Source organism: Pelmatolapia mariae, linkage group LG2 (genome assembly GCF_036321145.2).
Source record: "Pelmatolapia mariae isolate MD_Pm_ZW linkage group LG2, Pm_UMD_F_2, whole genome shotgun sequence".
In the NCBI taxonomy this organism is placed as follows: Eukaryota; Metazoa; Chordata; class Actinopteri; order Cichliformes; family Cichlidae; genus Pelmatolapia; species Pelmatolapia mariae.
In genome coordinates, this window is record NC_086228.1 from 20,354,707 (window position 1) to 20,371,859 (window position 17,153).

Here is a 17,153-nt window from a genome sequence, read left to right on the forward strand (position 1 = left end):
ACAAAGTAACAAAAGCTGCAATCACTGTGCTGCTCATTTCAGTGGCAGACCTACACATATATATTTGATATTTGATATATATTTATTAATTCAGTCATCATATATTACAAACAAAAAAAATAACACTATTCAATAATAAGAATAGATCCTAATCGAACAATAAGATCCATATCTATAATACTAATAAATCACTGAACAGGCTCAGTAGTCCTTATATTTATGCCCGGCCTATATTTTTATCATTAACAGTACCCTACCTTCCAAGTAGAAAGAAATAACATCAACAAACAGAATAATGAATTGCACATTTTTATGCACATATCAACATCATTCCACAATTTAATCCCAACAACAGAAATAAATCTTTGTTGAATATCTTTCTTTGCTTTATTATAATAAAATAGAAAAAAAATCTCTCAAGTCAAACTTAATCTCCCACACCGAGAAAAACCTTCATACGCAGTTTGAGAGTACCTTAGATTTAGCTTGAACTTAATTTGCATTGTTTAAAAACAACACAACAAATTTCATTTGTTTGCATTTAATTTCAACCAGTTTCATCATATCGAACCTGAGAAACAATGGCTCAGTGTGATCATAATATCCAGACTTGTTAATGACCCGTATTACTCTTTTTTGTAACATAGCTATTGGATTTATTATTGTTTTGAGGGTCATGCCCCACAGTTCCACACAGTAAGAAAAAAAAGGAAGTATAAGTGAACAGTAAATTATATGCAGGGCATTATAATCTAACACATCCTTAGTTTAAAAAAAACAAAAAAAAAACTCCTAATGATTTTGATATATTTTACCTATAATATAATGAAACATGTTATGTTTCATGTTAATTTATAATTAGTCATGACATCTAAAATTTTACCTCATAGACTCTTAATTTTAGATGCCGAAACCTTTAATTCAATATTACATTAGTATAACAATAGTGTTCTGATGCAAAAGATAACTTGTTACAATAAGTTTGTGTACCTGTGCTATTTGATGTTACATACGACTGAAGACTTGCAGTCACCATGAAATAAGAAATGGAAGACGAGATCTTGTAAAGTAAAAGATAAAAAGTAAGTAGTTAAAAGTCTGATAGTGAAGTATTTTAGCTGTTGACAAGCATTTCAGTCTTGTCTAAAGCAAAGGACATGGCAACTCAGAAATCACTTTGCATTTAATTCAGGTTTTTTTTAAGCACCAAATCAGTAAAACAATTGCTCCAAGGCGCTTTATGTCGTAAGTTAAGGACTCTATAATAATACATTAAAATTCTTTACTGTTCTCTGGTAATACCTTATTTAACCTACCTTGTGGAGGTGTGGGTAAATACATGTAAAAGTTCATTATAACTGGTGTACATTCTGCAGAAAAGTAACAAGAATTGCACGTCGTACTGGGTTTTGTGAAAACACAATTTTCTTTTCTTACTGTCATAATGTTTAAATTCTGCGACCCTGTGGAATTCAAATGAGAAAAAAAGGAACAATTGAGTGTTCATAATTTTTCTGTTGGGCTGGGGGACGGGGTAAAATTTAAAAGGCAAATTAAATTCAAAGATTCACGATATTCAGATTAAAGGAGCCCATCTCAGTTATGATAGGGCCAGAGGCAGGGTAGACCCTGGACAGTTCTCCAGTCTGTCACAGGGCTAACAGAGTGACAGACAACCATTCACACTCTCATTCATATCTATGAGCAATTTAGAATGACTAGTTAACCTAACCCTACTAGCTGCATGTCTTTGGACTGTGAGAGCACCTGGGGAGAATCCACACAAACACAGAGAGAACATTCAAACCTCACACAGAAAGGCCCTGGCTCGATTCGCACCTTCAGGACCTTCTGATGTGAGGCAATAGTGCTAACCACTGCGCTCTACCAAATATGAAACACTTTAAAAAAATATTATTTTTTTTCTCCAGTATAAGGTCATAGAGGGGTGTTAAATATAGAGTTGAAATAAAGCAATCAATCAATCATTCAAAATTATGACATTGTGCTATGTTCAAAGCACTGAAGGCCAGACTCTTCGTCTGATGCTCCTTTTGTTTTTCTGATAGTCAAAAACAAGTCCCCCAATTTTTGTTTACACACACCCCTCCTCCTTAAACCTGATGTTCAATTCCAAACTCCCTATCTGATGTTTTAACAACAGGAAATTACATCTCATCAGGATAAATTGGTAAACTAGTACATGCTTATGTGCTCATTCACATACACACCAAACCTCTCGATTAGTTTTCTGTTGAAACCTTGTCACTAACCTTACTTCCGTCCACAGACTCTGATGTTGGCATGACAACTGTGAATCGCTGCCTGGATGCAGCCAAGGCTTGCAATGTGGACGACTTGTGCCAGAAGCTCCGCACAGAATATGTCTCGGCTTGTATCAAACCCACTGCCAAGTCAGGCCTGTGCAACCGGCCCAAATGCAATAAGGCCCTGCGCAGGTTCTTTGACCGTGTTCCTGCTGATTATACACATGAGCTGCTCTTCTGCCCATGTACGGACACAGCCTGTGCAGAGCGTCGAAGGCAGACCATTGTACCCAGCTGCTCATATGAAACGGTGGATAAACCCAACTGCATTGCACAGATGAGGATCTGTAAAGCTGACTATGTGTGCAGGTGGGAACAGAAGTAAATACGTAATAATAGACTAATAACAGACTCCACTTGACAAATGCATGCATCAAAACATAAAGGATCCGTAAATTATTTATATAATATCAACATGTTATTGGTTTCTCCTTACAAATATTATTTTTCAACAGATTTTTCAGTTTTTGGGAAATAACCAGCAGATATAATCAGACACCTCTCCAGTGAGGTCACGGTTGTACTTCTTGTTCTGCTTTGGAGTCAAAACCAGTTTTTCACCTGCTACAGGTTCTGGCTAGAGGGTAATTCAAGCTTGAAGTAAATTTCCCAGGGCAGAACAAGACTAACATCACCAACTACTGAAGTTAGAGTTTCCCTCTGGAGAAGGTAGTTGGTGAGAAAGCAGGAAACGGAAAGGACTGAACAGCAAAAACTAATCTTTCAAAGTAAGAGCGAGGGTATTACCAACTAGTTAATCAATTGCAGATGGCATTTTCTCCCAGAAGGAGAAAAAAATAAAAGTTTCTAAATGCAGCCTTCTTCGGCAACCTGCATAAGTAAAAGTTTATTTGTTGGAAAGCATTTATCACTATGCCATCTTATTTTGATACAGCAACACACGGCACTAAGATAATTGTTTACTCCAGCTTTGATATTGCTAAATACTCTAGTTTCTCTTGTTTTTCTTGGATATAGATTTTACATGTATTCTCCATACATATTTAGGCCAGTGCTGTTCAATAGTATGGCTCTTTGAAACTAAATAAACAGCCACTCAATCAACAAAATGGCCTGCTGTTTTACCCTAAAGCTTTGTACCACCAGTGGTTAGAACACCCCAGAGAGCCTGTTGGAATAACACATTAAATATTTAGCACAGATAAAGAGCCAGATGGATCAGAGTTATCACTCATTGCTATCTCTGGTCATGGCCATTATTTTTCCACAGCCCCATTAGACTCAGAGGGCTTTACTAATGATCCCAGGTCTGGGGGATGAAATATATTACTCTTTCTATCACTTTCACATTACAGCTCAGTGCTTTCACTCTTCACCATGGCCTGCAATATTTCTTTAATGTTGGAGCAGCAAACTCTTAATTAAATGACTGAGTTATAACTTAAGTTACTTAGAGTAAGAAATTATATGTAAAAATGGAATCAGCAAACCTTTTAGATAAAAATATAGAGTTCTGTTGTGTTCTTCCTAACTAGTATGCATTTTGTGTTTTTATAGGTCTCGTCTGGCACAGTTTCAGTATGACTGCGAACCGTCCAAAACATCTGCCAGTGGCTGCAAGCAAGAGAACTATGGAGCCTGCCTCCTCGCCTACACAGGGCTTATAGGTAGGTAAACATCTGAAATGTAACACGGAGAGCGAAAACACACAGTCGAAAAAATAAAATCAACACCTGTAGGAGGAAAAAGACAGTATGTAAGTGACGTTGTGTGGCATATGTTGGGAGAGAGAAGGAAAGAGAAAACTGTGCAGCCTTATATGCACCGGAATGAGCGAAAGCTAGCTAGAAGCTAAATTAATAAATACAGAACAGGTTAAGATTGAGTGGGAGAACGAAAAGACAAAGTTCAGCTTGGTATAAGATGGTATAAGTATAAAAATCTCTCATTACAGAAAAAACTGAAGCTCTTTATACAGAGTGAGGTTTAATCTGTTTTATAACAGGTGGCAAAAGAAAAAGAGCAGGTAGAGCAGACATTTCTTTTCCATGCACTGGAAAGAGGAGCTAACCTAATGCATTTCAAGAATCTCAAATGGTGCCCCTCAGCACAAACACACACTTGGCATTTTCATTCTTGTCTTGTATTTATTAAAGTACTTGAAATCCCACCAACACTATGTTGGGGGGCGCGGGGGGAAACAGAAAACAATCTCAATGCCAGAGACTTCTGTGACCTAAAAAAGAGAAAATTGGAGCATTTTTCAGCATCACTCTATTATATAATGTGACTGCAGCTAATCTAACCTGTGGTGTTATAATATTACCATGCTTTTACATCAGGTCAGTGTATAGGGAATGCAGAGTCCATTAAGGCTTCAGAAAATAATGCATCATGATTACAGTGTAACAACTCAAAAGCAATGCACATTTAATATTGATTGACGCCTGGCGCTGTCTCTCTGCAGGAAGTACAATAACTCCCAACTATGTTGACAACTCCACGTCCAGCGTAGCCCCGTGGTGCTCATGCTCAGCCAGTGGGAGCCAGAGAGAAGAGTGTGAGAATTTCCTGGGATATTTCACAGACAACATCTGTCTCAGTGAGTGCTACCTTTTTACTCTAATGTCAACAAAGTAGTGCACAGACTCAGGTTTTTGTTGTAGGATTGTGTTCATTTAGAGATATTTGGGAATAAATCATTAGACTATGCTGTTGGCAGCCTGTTTAACTGGTGATATGTGGTTCAAAAGAAAGGGTTAATGCGTCTTTTTGTAAGTTTTGGTTTATAGATTAACCCTTGCTAGTGTTAACCCTTGTGTAACGTCAATATTTTTGTTACTCTGCCAACATTTATTGTGTTATTAAATCAATACAACCACAACCATCCATCCATTCTCTTCCGCTTATCCATGTCAGGGACTTGCTGGCGCTGAAGCATATCCCAGCCGCCACAGGGCGAGACGTGGGGTACAACTATAACAGTTTATGGATGTTTACTTTTTCTCAATTGCAAGCACTGGAGACCACATGTATGGTTAATATTTAGAATTTACCACTGTTAAAACACATGTATGTACAGAAGTGATACTTGTGACAAAATGTAATAAAAAAGAAAAATCAATCATAATCAAGATATACTGTAGGCAGAAAGAAATATGTTTATCTTGAACAAATATAAATGAAGGAAGGTTTTCTGGTAACTAACTGTTTACTTCTGTGAAACGGACCAGATTTATGCCACTCTGGAAAATAAATAGCCCATGTCTGCCGATCTATACGACACATGAGGGACTATTTTGCTGTGTCTTGCATATGTATTTCCTACACTTGATGAATGTATACTGTGACTGCCTGCCCATTTTGTTTTGTCACACATTGCAGCTCTTATATATTTGTTTTCACTGGATCTAGAACAGAATTTAGAACAGGGAACATTTCTTGATAGTGATGAATTTCTAGTGGCATCTGGGATGAAAAGTTCTTAATCAGATTTGAGGTCCTGGTCGTGGTTGCACCATGCTGGCAGTTCTGCGGGGTCGCTCATTCCTTGGGCAAGAAGGCCAATCAATTTCAACAGTTTTCTCTCCTTGCTGGTGTTGGGCTTGTTCTGGGCATAAATTATGGTCAAGCTCATCCTTGTCTTATGCGTTGCTATACCTTAAATGGTTGAGCACAGGGGCGTAATTTCCAGGGGGGTTATGACTAGGCCTGCACAATAAATCGAAAATTTATTGTTATTATTATTATTATTATTATTATTATTTATTTTTCTGTTTCACACATGGTACAGCAGTAATTCATTTCCCATACACAACCTTCCTTTCAATTAAAGTAACACTGTTTCCATGCATGAAAAGGAGCAGGAAGAAGAATAAATTCTTATGACACCTGCCCCCTATCTGTGACAATTCAAGTAGGCAACCAAAATTACACTCTGACAATATTCTGCACATAACAAAACAAAACAAACCAAACAGAACAATATACTCAACAATGAGCAATACCACTAAATATCAAACTAAAAGGATAATTTTTCTACAATTAAATTCTGTTATTTTCAACTTCTTCATACTGGTTTATCATTTTATTCTTATAGCAGATTTTAAATTGAGAAACATTTGTACAACACTTAAGATGATCATTGAGAGAGTTCCAGTTTCTTATGCCTATGACTGTTGGACACATTTGCCTTTGTGTGGTTCGAGCAAACCGATGCTTAAAATAAAACTTCCTTCTGCCGTCCCCATTTTCTGAACACAATACAAATAAACTTTGTAACTTAAGAGGTAGTGTTTTATTTTTTGCCCTAAACATAATAATTAATGTCTGTAATTTCACTATATCTTCTAGTTTTAATAATTTCAATTTTATAAACAAACTATTAGTGTGTTCTCTATATTTAACATTATGCATAATTCGAAGCGCTCTCTTCTGTAATAAATATAATGGTTTCATATTAGTCACGTATGTATTCCCCCATACTTCAACACAATAACTCAGATAGGGTAGAAACAATGAGAAATATATTATTCTCATTGTCTTGTAATCTAATATATATCTTAGATTACCCATGATATAAATACTTTTAGCCAACTTTTTTTTAACATGTTCAATATGAGATTTCCATGTTAACTTGTCATCCACTATTACACCCAGAAAACGCAATTCTGTAACTCTTTCAATTGATACTCCCTCTATAGATAATACTATCTCTTCCTCCTTTACACGGTTTCCGAATATCATAAACTTTGTTTTTTCCAAATTCAGCGATAACTTATTTACATCAAACCATTTTTTAATTTTTTTCATTTCAATAACAATAATTTTAGCCAATTCTTTCAAGTTTTCTCCGGAACAATAAAAATTTGTATCGTCTGCAAACAAAACAAAATTTAACATTTTTGACACATCACATCATCGTGATATCAGCCTGTGCGATGGGCCCATCGCAAAAGGCGGCGTAAACTGCGATAATTGGGTACCTTAAAATGTTTACACATGTGCTTTAAAGACCAATCGAAGAAACCCCTTTACACATTTGACCAGTCGACTAGAACCCTTCACGGCATTAACCAGTCATATGGATTAGAGGCCCGCCTCCTACGTAGGTGGGGAGCGAACAACGCTGCAGCAACGAGTCAGAGTTGTAGTGGCTGAGAGCGAGACGCATGACGAGAACGCTACTGACTATGAACTCGTGGCTAAAAAAAAAATAGTACCTCGCTTATTTGGAGGTACTTTGGATTTGATAAAGATGACGTTCTCCAAACACAGGTACTCTGCAAAACTTGCCGAACACTCGTGGCAACCACCAGAGGAAACACGAATAATCTCCACCATCATCTTCAATACAACCACAGAGAACTGTTGGAAAAGTTCCAGAAAGATAGGGCTAGCCAAACAAAGGTTGCTAATGTTAAGACAAAGAGCACAGCAGTCCAACAGCCATCTCTGTATCAGAGTTTTTCAAGTGGAACTCTTTATGAGAAAACGTCGAAGTGGTACAAAGAAATAACAGAGGCCATTACACATTTTTTGGCTAAAGACATGATGTCTATAAATACAGTTAGCAGAGAGGGCTTCACCAGTCTGATACATAAAGTGGACCAGAGATACCGCATCCCCTCACGAAACTACTTTTCCCATGTCGCTATTCCACAAATGTACGAAGCATGCCGCAAGACCATCATGTTTGAACTGAGCCAAGCTGAAAACTACGCAAGCACTACAGACCTATGGTCAAGTCTTACAACGGAACCATATATGAGTTTCACAGTGCACTTCCTCACCGAAGACTTTGAACTGAAAACACGGTGTCTAAGAGACTGTGTTTTCACTCTCTTAGACCCCCCCCCCAATGTTCAGCACAAAGTTACGCAGATGGTTGAGCAGGTAGCCCATTTACTGAAGGCTTAACGCTACTGCAGGGGCCTGAGTTTGACTCTGCCCCAGACCATTTACTATGGGTTACCCCCCACACACATACACTCTGTCCCCACCCTTCTAACTAGAGTTTACACTGTCCTATCCAATAAAAGAAAAAGGCCTAGCATTCATTATCTTCCAAATTCGCTTCTCTTCTACAATTTCTGAGTTCAAAATCTTTTCACTGTCTTGATGGATACACAGTAACACATGCAAAGTGCTGCGTTCCACCACTGACTTGCAGTCGATTTGAGTAGTTCCCAAAAAAGAGGGTAAAATGTGCAGGATGTACAGGATGACAGGTGTAAGTGCTTGAAATGTAACACTGTTGGGAACTTGTGCAGGAAATTCAGGAGCAGAAAGATGGAAATGGACATGCATGCAGGTACACATATACAAACAAGTACACCCTGCTCCATCCACCCACTCAGTGTTTACAGAATGAAGTTAGGGGTTAAACTTCAGGGAGACTTACTGGGGATATTAACAATTTTGCTAATTTATATTTCATATTATATTCACTATATAGTACATTACTTTATGTGAAATTGAACTGCATCTGGCACAGGTTTAAAAAGACAAAGCCTGCAACTGTAGAGCTGAAACAAATCCTGTTCTCCCAAATTGCTGGCTCGCTCTGATTTCTGTGGTTTCACATCCTTCCACTTTACTCCTGGTTGAGCAGTGTAATTTCATTTGTAAGATAAAACACAAAAATTGCATTTTCTAATCAGTATAATTTTCACTGATAACCTGTAATACAGGACATTCAAGGGGCTTGATATGAAAACCAAATTAAGCTCCATGGCAGGCATAATGATAGGATGGAGCTGTTGGGATTCAGTGAGAAAAATGTTTTCCAGCATACTTCATCACTGGCACAGAGAGAGATGTATTTAAATCAAGGATCTCTTTGTAAAATTCAGAGTGTGCTCTTTCTCACTCCCTCTGGTTCATTCTTTCATTTATGAATGAAACAAAACACTTTATTAAATTTTGCATGATCATTTGCACTTTATGTGGTTTCCTTGGTAATTCCACCTGCTCTTTCAGACAGTCACTTCTAACTGAATTATATGTAAGCAACCCTGTAATTATTAGCCTATTTAAAGAACTGAAAGGAAATAAATGCTGTTGAAGATTTTGGAAAATTTTTAATTCCCCAGGTGTGTTAAAGTGATCAAAAAAGAGATAAATGTGCAAAATAACTGTCTCCTGACCAATCAGTTCTCTGGAAAATAATCACACCATTCTTGGAAGATCCCTCAGACCTTGGTGGGTAGGTAGAAAGAGGTTTTTACAAGTATCTAAAGCAGGAAAGGACAATTAATTTTCCCGAGGTTCCATATGAGACACTGGGACAGTCCCAATTTCTCATGTGGCCCCTTGAAAAAATTAATTACCCACTCCTTTTCTAAACTCTTTTTTTTGTTCAGAGGTGAGCAAGAAATACAAATTCTTAGACACAACATTTATCCTTTTTTATGTTTGTTTGTTTCTCTTGGGCTACTAGAAATTTTAAAATAATGTTATTGTTCTTTAGACCTTGATATCCGATCATTAAAACAGAGCACCTATTTGTACTTGTACTATACTATCTATACTATCAAATTAGCAAGTATAGGCTGCATTTGAAATATGGTTTTATATTTATTCTTTTAACTTACTCTTCATTGTTAAATTTAAAGGTATTTTACACACATCTGTACATCTGCCAGGTTCTCCTGTTATTTAATGAGGGAAACAATGCTGATACGTTTGTTGACTTACATAGTGAGCATTTTGTTGTTTACCTTTATAGGATAACATAGGCCAAACTTTATTTTTATAGTGTTGCTAACCAAAGTGCTTGAAGCTGTTAAACTTGCTTTGTACTAAAGTACACTGACACACTCTTTAATTATCTGTAGCCATGTAACAAGGATGCTACAGATTTCCTTGCAGAACTTCCTGATATTTGTTGAAATGTCTATATATATAATATATATAATGTATATAATCCTTTTTTAAAAACATAAACAACTGTAACTCTCAGACATTCTCAGCTGACACAACATAAATTAGTCACCATTGCCATACATGTATTTGCATTATGTGTTTCTCTAGTCTCTTTGTTTTCCATGCAAATTTTTAAACTTCCTCTCTTTCCTTCATATTTTTATGACCTCTGCTCTGGAGTGTGAATAATGAATGTCCTTATTACTGACCCTAGCAAGCATATATCTATCACAGAACCTGTACACATTGAGAATATCTTTGGTATGTGTAGCGAGGTGAATCTTTGGCCAGTCTTTCCTCGGGCCCCCTGCCTAGAAAAGATACAGAGACGTCTCACAGTTATTTGGCCAGTGCAAACGGTCTAAGTGTTAATGAGGTCGATGTGGAGAGGCAGGTGCAGTTTGGATACTTGAAGAGAATACTGAGTATTTTCGCCTTTCTTTTTTCCTTTTCTCCTATGCTGTCCAAATCCAAACTGGCCCTGGCCTAGGAGAACCTCTTATGCAAGATTTACAACGCAGAACAGGAGGCATCTGTCATGACTAAATAAGACATGAATGTAACTCAATGAAAACACCAAGCTGGTGCTGCTGAGGAATAGTAACATTTTTTACTGCTATATCTAATGTTTCAGGTAATGCGTTCATGATGTTTGGAAGGGAATCAGACCAACAGCCGACTCACAGCCAGTACAGCACAACCAGCCAAGGCAGAAGAGAAAACAGCAGCACCACCTCTCCACCCGGAACCATAGAAACTATGAGGAACATTCTGGATACAATAATACCAACACAGGTGTGCAGTTTTCTCGTCATTCTTGTCTTGCACCTCTACAAAATCCCACGTTTAGAAGTGAACCATTTCTGGCAAAAGCATTTCTCAGATGTGCAACATTGTAGGCTTCTGAAATTATTTTGTACAGGACTGAGACAATGACATTGAGATTTGTTGCTGTCTGTGCTATTGTTTCAGCTGCTCATTTTCCGTATTCCAAATGGAATTTGTCATAAATCGTGCCAATATGACCATTTTTTTAAGGTGTAAACATTTTAATTCACCTCCAAAAGTTGATTCTGTTCATCAGTATTCGTCACTTGTCAGTCTGAAGATGTCAGTTGGATGAGTGACGAAACGTTTCTCCCACAAAACGCTATGTCCAGATGAACAGAATCAACTTTTGGAGATTTACTTACCTGGATGATTGAACATGCATCAAGACATTTGAATTCACCCTTATATAGGACCGTCATGGGACACTTTTATAACTAATACCGCAGCTAATACTTGCATTAGGCAACACAATACTAGCCAGATAATCCCCTAACCAAGCTGACATGGGGTGCTGATTAGGAAGTCTCGAAATAAGGTTGACCTTTTTGTTAATTCATTTCAATGCAAATAAATATGTAGTGCATTTTAATTTCTGCATACACATACTACACAATAGCAAGTTCACTCTCTTTATTCAGAATGAGAAGTATTAAAAAATACTGTTTTCATTGCCAAGTGATGATCCGTGGCGCCTAGGTTAAATTTTATTCATAAAAATGTAAGTTGCACACAGAAATATTCAATGGACCACTGCAGCTAGTCTTTGGCACATCCATGTACAGCAGGCTATGCATGTTCAAGGTCCAATGTAGCACTGCAGCCAGCCATTTTTCTTGGGGAGGACATTAAGTATAATATATTACAATATAATTAATATATTAATTTTTGACTAGGATCACCTAATCTGACACAGAAACCATTTCAAAACACAATTGTGTGTGTGAGGGTCTTCTAACTACTCACTGCATTTCAGCAGTGGAAGCACTTCCACTTTAGCTTTACTTCAGTCCTTACGGTGAACCAAAAGCAAAGCTAAATTGTCCTTTTTATTACTTTTGTGAATATAGTCACATTACAAACCTCTAAACAGGTACAATAATAGATAGATTCTAGTTATAGAAAGATTTTTTTCACAACTTATGTACCATTAAGCTCTACATTTTTGCTCACTTGTCTTTAGGCTGAATCCTTTTCTCCCTTTCTCTATGTAAAAGCAAAGTTTAAAGGTATCATTAAGTTTGTCCTCCATTTGTGATTATTGGTAGCAGCAGGAGAGAATGGACTGGTACTTACAGCGTGTCTGTTTGAGCACTCAGACTGCTTTCTTACTACAAGTCTAATTTAGCCACACAGTTATGCAGCACTTTTATCTACGCCTTGCACACACACACACACACACACACACACACACACACACACACACACACACACCACTGTCTGTAGGAGAGTCCCAGCTGATGGGGTTTTTCACGGTGCAGCTTTAAACACATTTTTCACCCAAGTTGCTGCCTGTATTTGCATTGGGAAGTGCAAATTTGGGCTACATTGCTTCACTGCATAGCTTTTGTATACAATGATGATACCTAAAAACTTTACTTTGAGTGTCTTGTTGTGAAATAAGAAAATAAATATGTAAACATTCAATGGGAGTGGAACAAGATAGATTTAAGGCAAACTGGTTACTGAATAGTTTATATTGAGATGTACTTTAGGTAGAGATATAGTACAGAAGCTGCAGAAGACTGCTGAATAGCAGGTTCCAATACCGACTAGACCAGGAGGTGGGGAAAAAAATCAAATGAACACATCAGGTATGAACCACATTCTTTGAAATGTTTGTGTAGCTCCCACAAAGTCCAAAATGAATCCTGAACAAGTATTTTAATTTTACTGATAATGAAAAGAGAAATTTCAAAGGTGTAAGAGATAAATTTGGCATTTGACAAGAGATGACACAAGGACATTAGTTCATATCTGTGTTTGGCACCTAATCACTAATCTGCTTTTATATGAGCAGTAATGACACATGAAACTCAAAGCGTTTACAACAATTAAAGAGATTAGAAGTCATGAAAAGATGAAAAGACTAACTTCCCTGTCTCCTTCCAGGTCTTGGGAAATGAATTACTTGTGGGCCACTCCACCATGTCATCTAACAGTCTCCTAAACGCTGCCTCACCTCACAGTCTAATGCTTCAAGCTGTCTTCAGCCTTCTGTTGCTACTCCTTCAAATCCTTGTCAATGAACGCTAAAGAGTACAGGGGGGCATGCCAAGGATTCTCCTAGTACCAAGCAAATGGGAGGACCTGTGCAGTTCAGAGGAAGTGGACCATGTGGCGTTATTCCTCCCTCTAAATTTGTACAGTGATTCTGTTCTTCTATTTTTCTGTCTAAATAGTCCGGTTCCACCTGTCAGAGTTCTCATTCTGAGTGTGGGAGCCTTTTACAGACAGATGCCTGTCTGTGCATTTGTATATTATTGCGATCAAGCTGAAATGAAGTCAAGGTGCTGCTTCTGTGGACTAGCTAAGTTTTCAGCTATCTCTGTGTATCTCTATTCAGTTATAATATAACAAATGTGTATGATATTTAGACATGAAGTATGTACTGTGAAGATTTGTATTATAAACAGAGGCTCTTGTTTAAATATGGTTCTGAAAAATGACTGGAGAAAACTTTGTATGTGCTCTGTGGATAAAGTGTTCAGAAAGCTGCTGGAGAAGATGGGGCAATAATACCAGTCTCTTCAACTGAGTGAAAGAGGACCATTATACCTGACCAATACTGGAATTGTCGAGCGACCAAGAGACAACAGAGCTGCATTTCACTCAGACATCCTGGACTAATGCACTGATTCCAAAAATGTCTAGCACAACTATCAAGAAGAGATGTGGCGAATAAGAGAACATAAGAAAAACCTTGACATCATCATCATCTTTTCCATTAAAACTGTCCCTTTCTCAAACTCCCTAGCAACATTTCACTTTTTATCGCTAAAACCTCAGAAGCTGTTGATAGGAAATATAAGTCCTTGGTCTTTATCAGCGAAGGTGACTTCTGGGACTTGAAAGGAAATAACCAGAGAAGTTGAGACTCTTTACCTGTAGCTGCTGTGCTTTGTGTTTGTGAGTGCAATGGCCCTTTGTTTCTCATTGTGTAAGTGACCATTTCTATACAGAGCTCTGAATTTTTGTGCCAGAGAACAAAGGGAATGGTTTTACTTATTGTGGTGTCACCAACACCAGTAGGGAGCCTGTTAGAGATTTGACAGTAATGAATGATTCAGTATTTCCTGTTCTGGGAACATGCCAACCAGAGGAGTAGCAAATAAAAGTTCTCCGATCATTATGAATACATTTTGCTATTATTCAACCTTTTCTAATTAAATTAGCAATGTTTTGTGCTGTTGAAGTTAACACTATTAAGTTACAATTTCACTCCATATTTTTTACACTCACCAGAGTTTGAGAACCACTGACAGCTAAACTAACAGTCATAAAACCTACGAGGTACTATCAAGTGATTATTTGAAGTAAGAATATAACAGGATTTACATAATAATTCAGCCCTTTTGACAAAGTCTGATCTGTCTTAAGCTGATAAATTGCTTCATATTGGAGATGCTGCACTTATATCTTGCTTACTTGCTTCGAATTCCTTAACGGCTATTTGAAACTAATTTTAAAGGCATTCAATATATTAATTATACATACTTAAATAAGTTAATTATCTGAAAACTGTATTGATTTTTGCTGCACTTACTAGCTATTACCAACAGTAGATACAACTAGTGCTACATGTTACTGCCAAAGACTAAATAAGAAAATACAAAATTCACTAATTTACTATACCATCATAGCTGAACATGTTGCAAAACATATTTTTTAAAGGAAAGCCCTTATTCATAAGAGGCTCAACAGAGTAAACACACACACGAATTGCCGTGAAATGACTATCATGAGTGATCCTTTTTTTTTCTGAGAATCCTGTATAGCTTTGAAAACTGGAACTGCTGTAATGCTCAGCAGTAAAAGTAAAATCTGGCTGATTTGCTGATTTCTGCGGATAGTAACTATAAACATTCGTCCTTTACCAGTATTTACATTTTGCATTTGGTTTAAACAGAAAATTATCGGTATTCAATAAATAAGCTGTGACATAAAATGCTGAATTATCTTGTTGTTAGCATTGTAAAAATTGCAAAATGCATTAAATTTGCATACATTTATGGAATATAACAAATGCCAACACGTTTTGGGGTTTTGTTGATTTACTGCATACAGCCGGCTAAATGAATGTGTGTTTGCTCATAATTGTGTGCAAAATGAAACATTTCCAAACACTGCCATGATAAAATTCAGTGTGCTTTTTACTAATACTTATGAGTTTAATCTTTGAATGGAAGTAAGGATCATTTACATCTAAATTAGAGACAAACTAATTTTTAAGACAGAAAGCAATGCCAATATTTCATGATGTTCTGATATAAATCAGTCAATTTTTTTTCAGACACATATAAATGCTGATAGATATTGGTTAAGCAAATTGCTAATATCAACCAATAAACTGTTGTAGGCCTAATCCAGCTATTTATGTAAAAAAGAAAGAAAAAAATTAGGAAGATTAGAAATATTCATTGTGCCTGTTGCCAAACCTCTTCAAAAAAAAAAATAAGGCAACTTCAAATATATAAATAACTATAAATGGAGTTAATTGTAAAGTTGAAATAAAGGTCATTCGACTGAACTTGCTATGGTGTAACTCTGCTTGCAGACAAAAATGGAGCTTGATAATCATTAGCTCAAGCTGATGATTATCAAGCGTCAAATTCAAAGTGTAGGTGTTGATAATGCAAATATTATTTTTGCAGTTATATGTGGTAGTAAGTCCAAGACAGAATCAAAGTTCATAGTCATCCCCTGACTAGCTACTCATTTTGTTAGCGAGGCTAAAAATAGCAGTGGACTAAATTACCTTTGCAAACATTGCAATCAAGACTGGGTACACACACACACACGTAGGTAGTATGGTAGCTTTTATTAAACTGTATATGCCTCACATATGGTCTACTTGTTATTTTGAGGATTTGTTATACTATGACTAGGATAGTTCTGCCAATCAGAAGCTTGGTGGTTGGACCTCTGGCTCCCTTAGTCTCGTTCTATCTTTGGGTGAGACAGATGATTGAAGAAAATGATTCAAGTGCTCAAAAGAAGTAGAAAAGTAATAGTTATATATAATATTAAAATTCCAGTCTATTGGCCATTTTGGCTCAAAAATATCCCTTTTTGTCTGATAATTTGAAAACATCTTAATGGCAACACATATTGTATTAAAATTGTGTGGCAACACACAAAAATGAGACTAACTACTTATTTGACTATTAAACTTTCTTTGTGTTGTTTTGAATAATAAATGATTATTACTCTTAAAATGATACAAAGTTACAAGTTTAGTTATCCCTAATGTGCTACTTTTTTCTAATTAATAACATAAAAATTCCCAAAGATATTAAAGATTAACATTATGGTTTGCAAAACCTATATGTCAATATTGACCCAGAACACCATTTCAACAGAGATTCCTAATCTGAAGAACTTTACTTTCTGATTAAATACAATTTAAAAAACAGTCACACATAGTAGAACTGCTGTACAATGTCATGTTTGCCTTTTTTCTACAGCTCTTTGTCCTTTTCTATGTCTTCTATGTCCGTGTTATTTTAAATAATTAAAAATAAACATAGCAGTTTTCACTTAAAGCAGAGATAAAAGAACGATAGGCTGGAAAGTTAACAAGGAGAAAAAATAATCAGGTAAATCCAATTTGTACAAGACTCAGAGTTATGACTGCAGATGAGAGTCCCCACTTATGATAGAAAATGTGGAGCCTACAAAGCTCTTTATCAGAACTAAATGAAGAATACAACACTTGTTTGCATCATTGTGCAGTTACACCGTAGGAATGTATAATGAAGTCAGTGGAGTGACCTCCAACATAATGCATGGCAGTGAGGAACAATGCTCATTTTAAAATTAATGTGGATGATAAACAGATTGCTGTGATTATATCAGAACTGCTCAGCTGATTTATACCAGACTCATTAC

The 17,153-nt window shown here is 36.6% G+C and overlaps 1 protein-coding gene across 2 annotated transcripts in view; it reads left to right on the forward strand.

Moving 5' to 3' along the window:
- Nucleotides 1-15,242, forward strand: part of gfra4b (GDNF family receptor alpha 4b) — a 55,871-nt gene extending 40,629 nt beyond the window's left edge. For both annotated transcript variants that reach the window (XM_063485787.1, XM_063485796.1), the window contains 5 exons: nucleotides 2,291-2,636; nucleotides 3,846-3,955; nucleotides 4,756-4,890; nucleotides 10,849-11,009; nucleotides 13,155-15,242. In XM_063485787.1, coding sequence (XP_063341857.1) covers nucleotides 2,291-2,636; nucleotides 3,846-3,955; nucleotides 4,756-4,890; nucleotides 10,849-11,009; nucleotides 13,155-13,298 — 896 coding nt within the window. In that variant the 3' untranslated portion in view covers nucleotides 13,299-15,242. The remainder of the gene's footprint in view (nucleotides 1-2,290; nucleotides 2,637-3,845; nucleotides 3,956-4,755; nucleotides 4,891-10,848; nucleotides 11,010-13,154) is intronic.
- The last annotated feature ends 1,911 nt before the right edge of the window (nucleotides 15,243-17,153 follow it).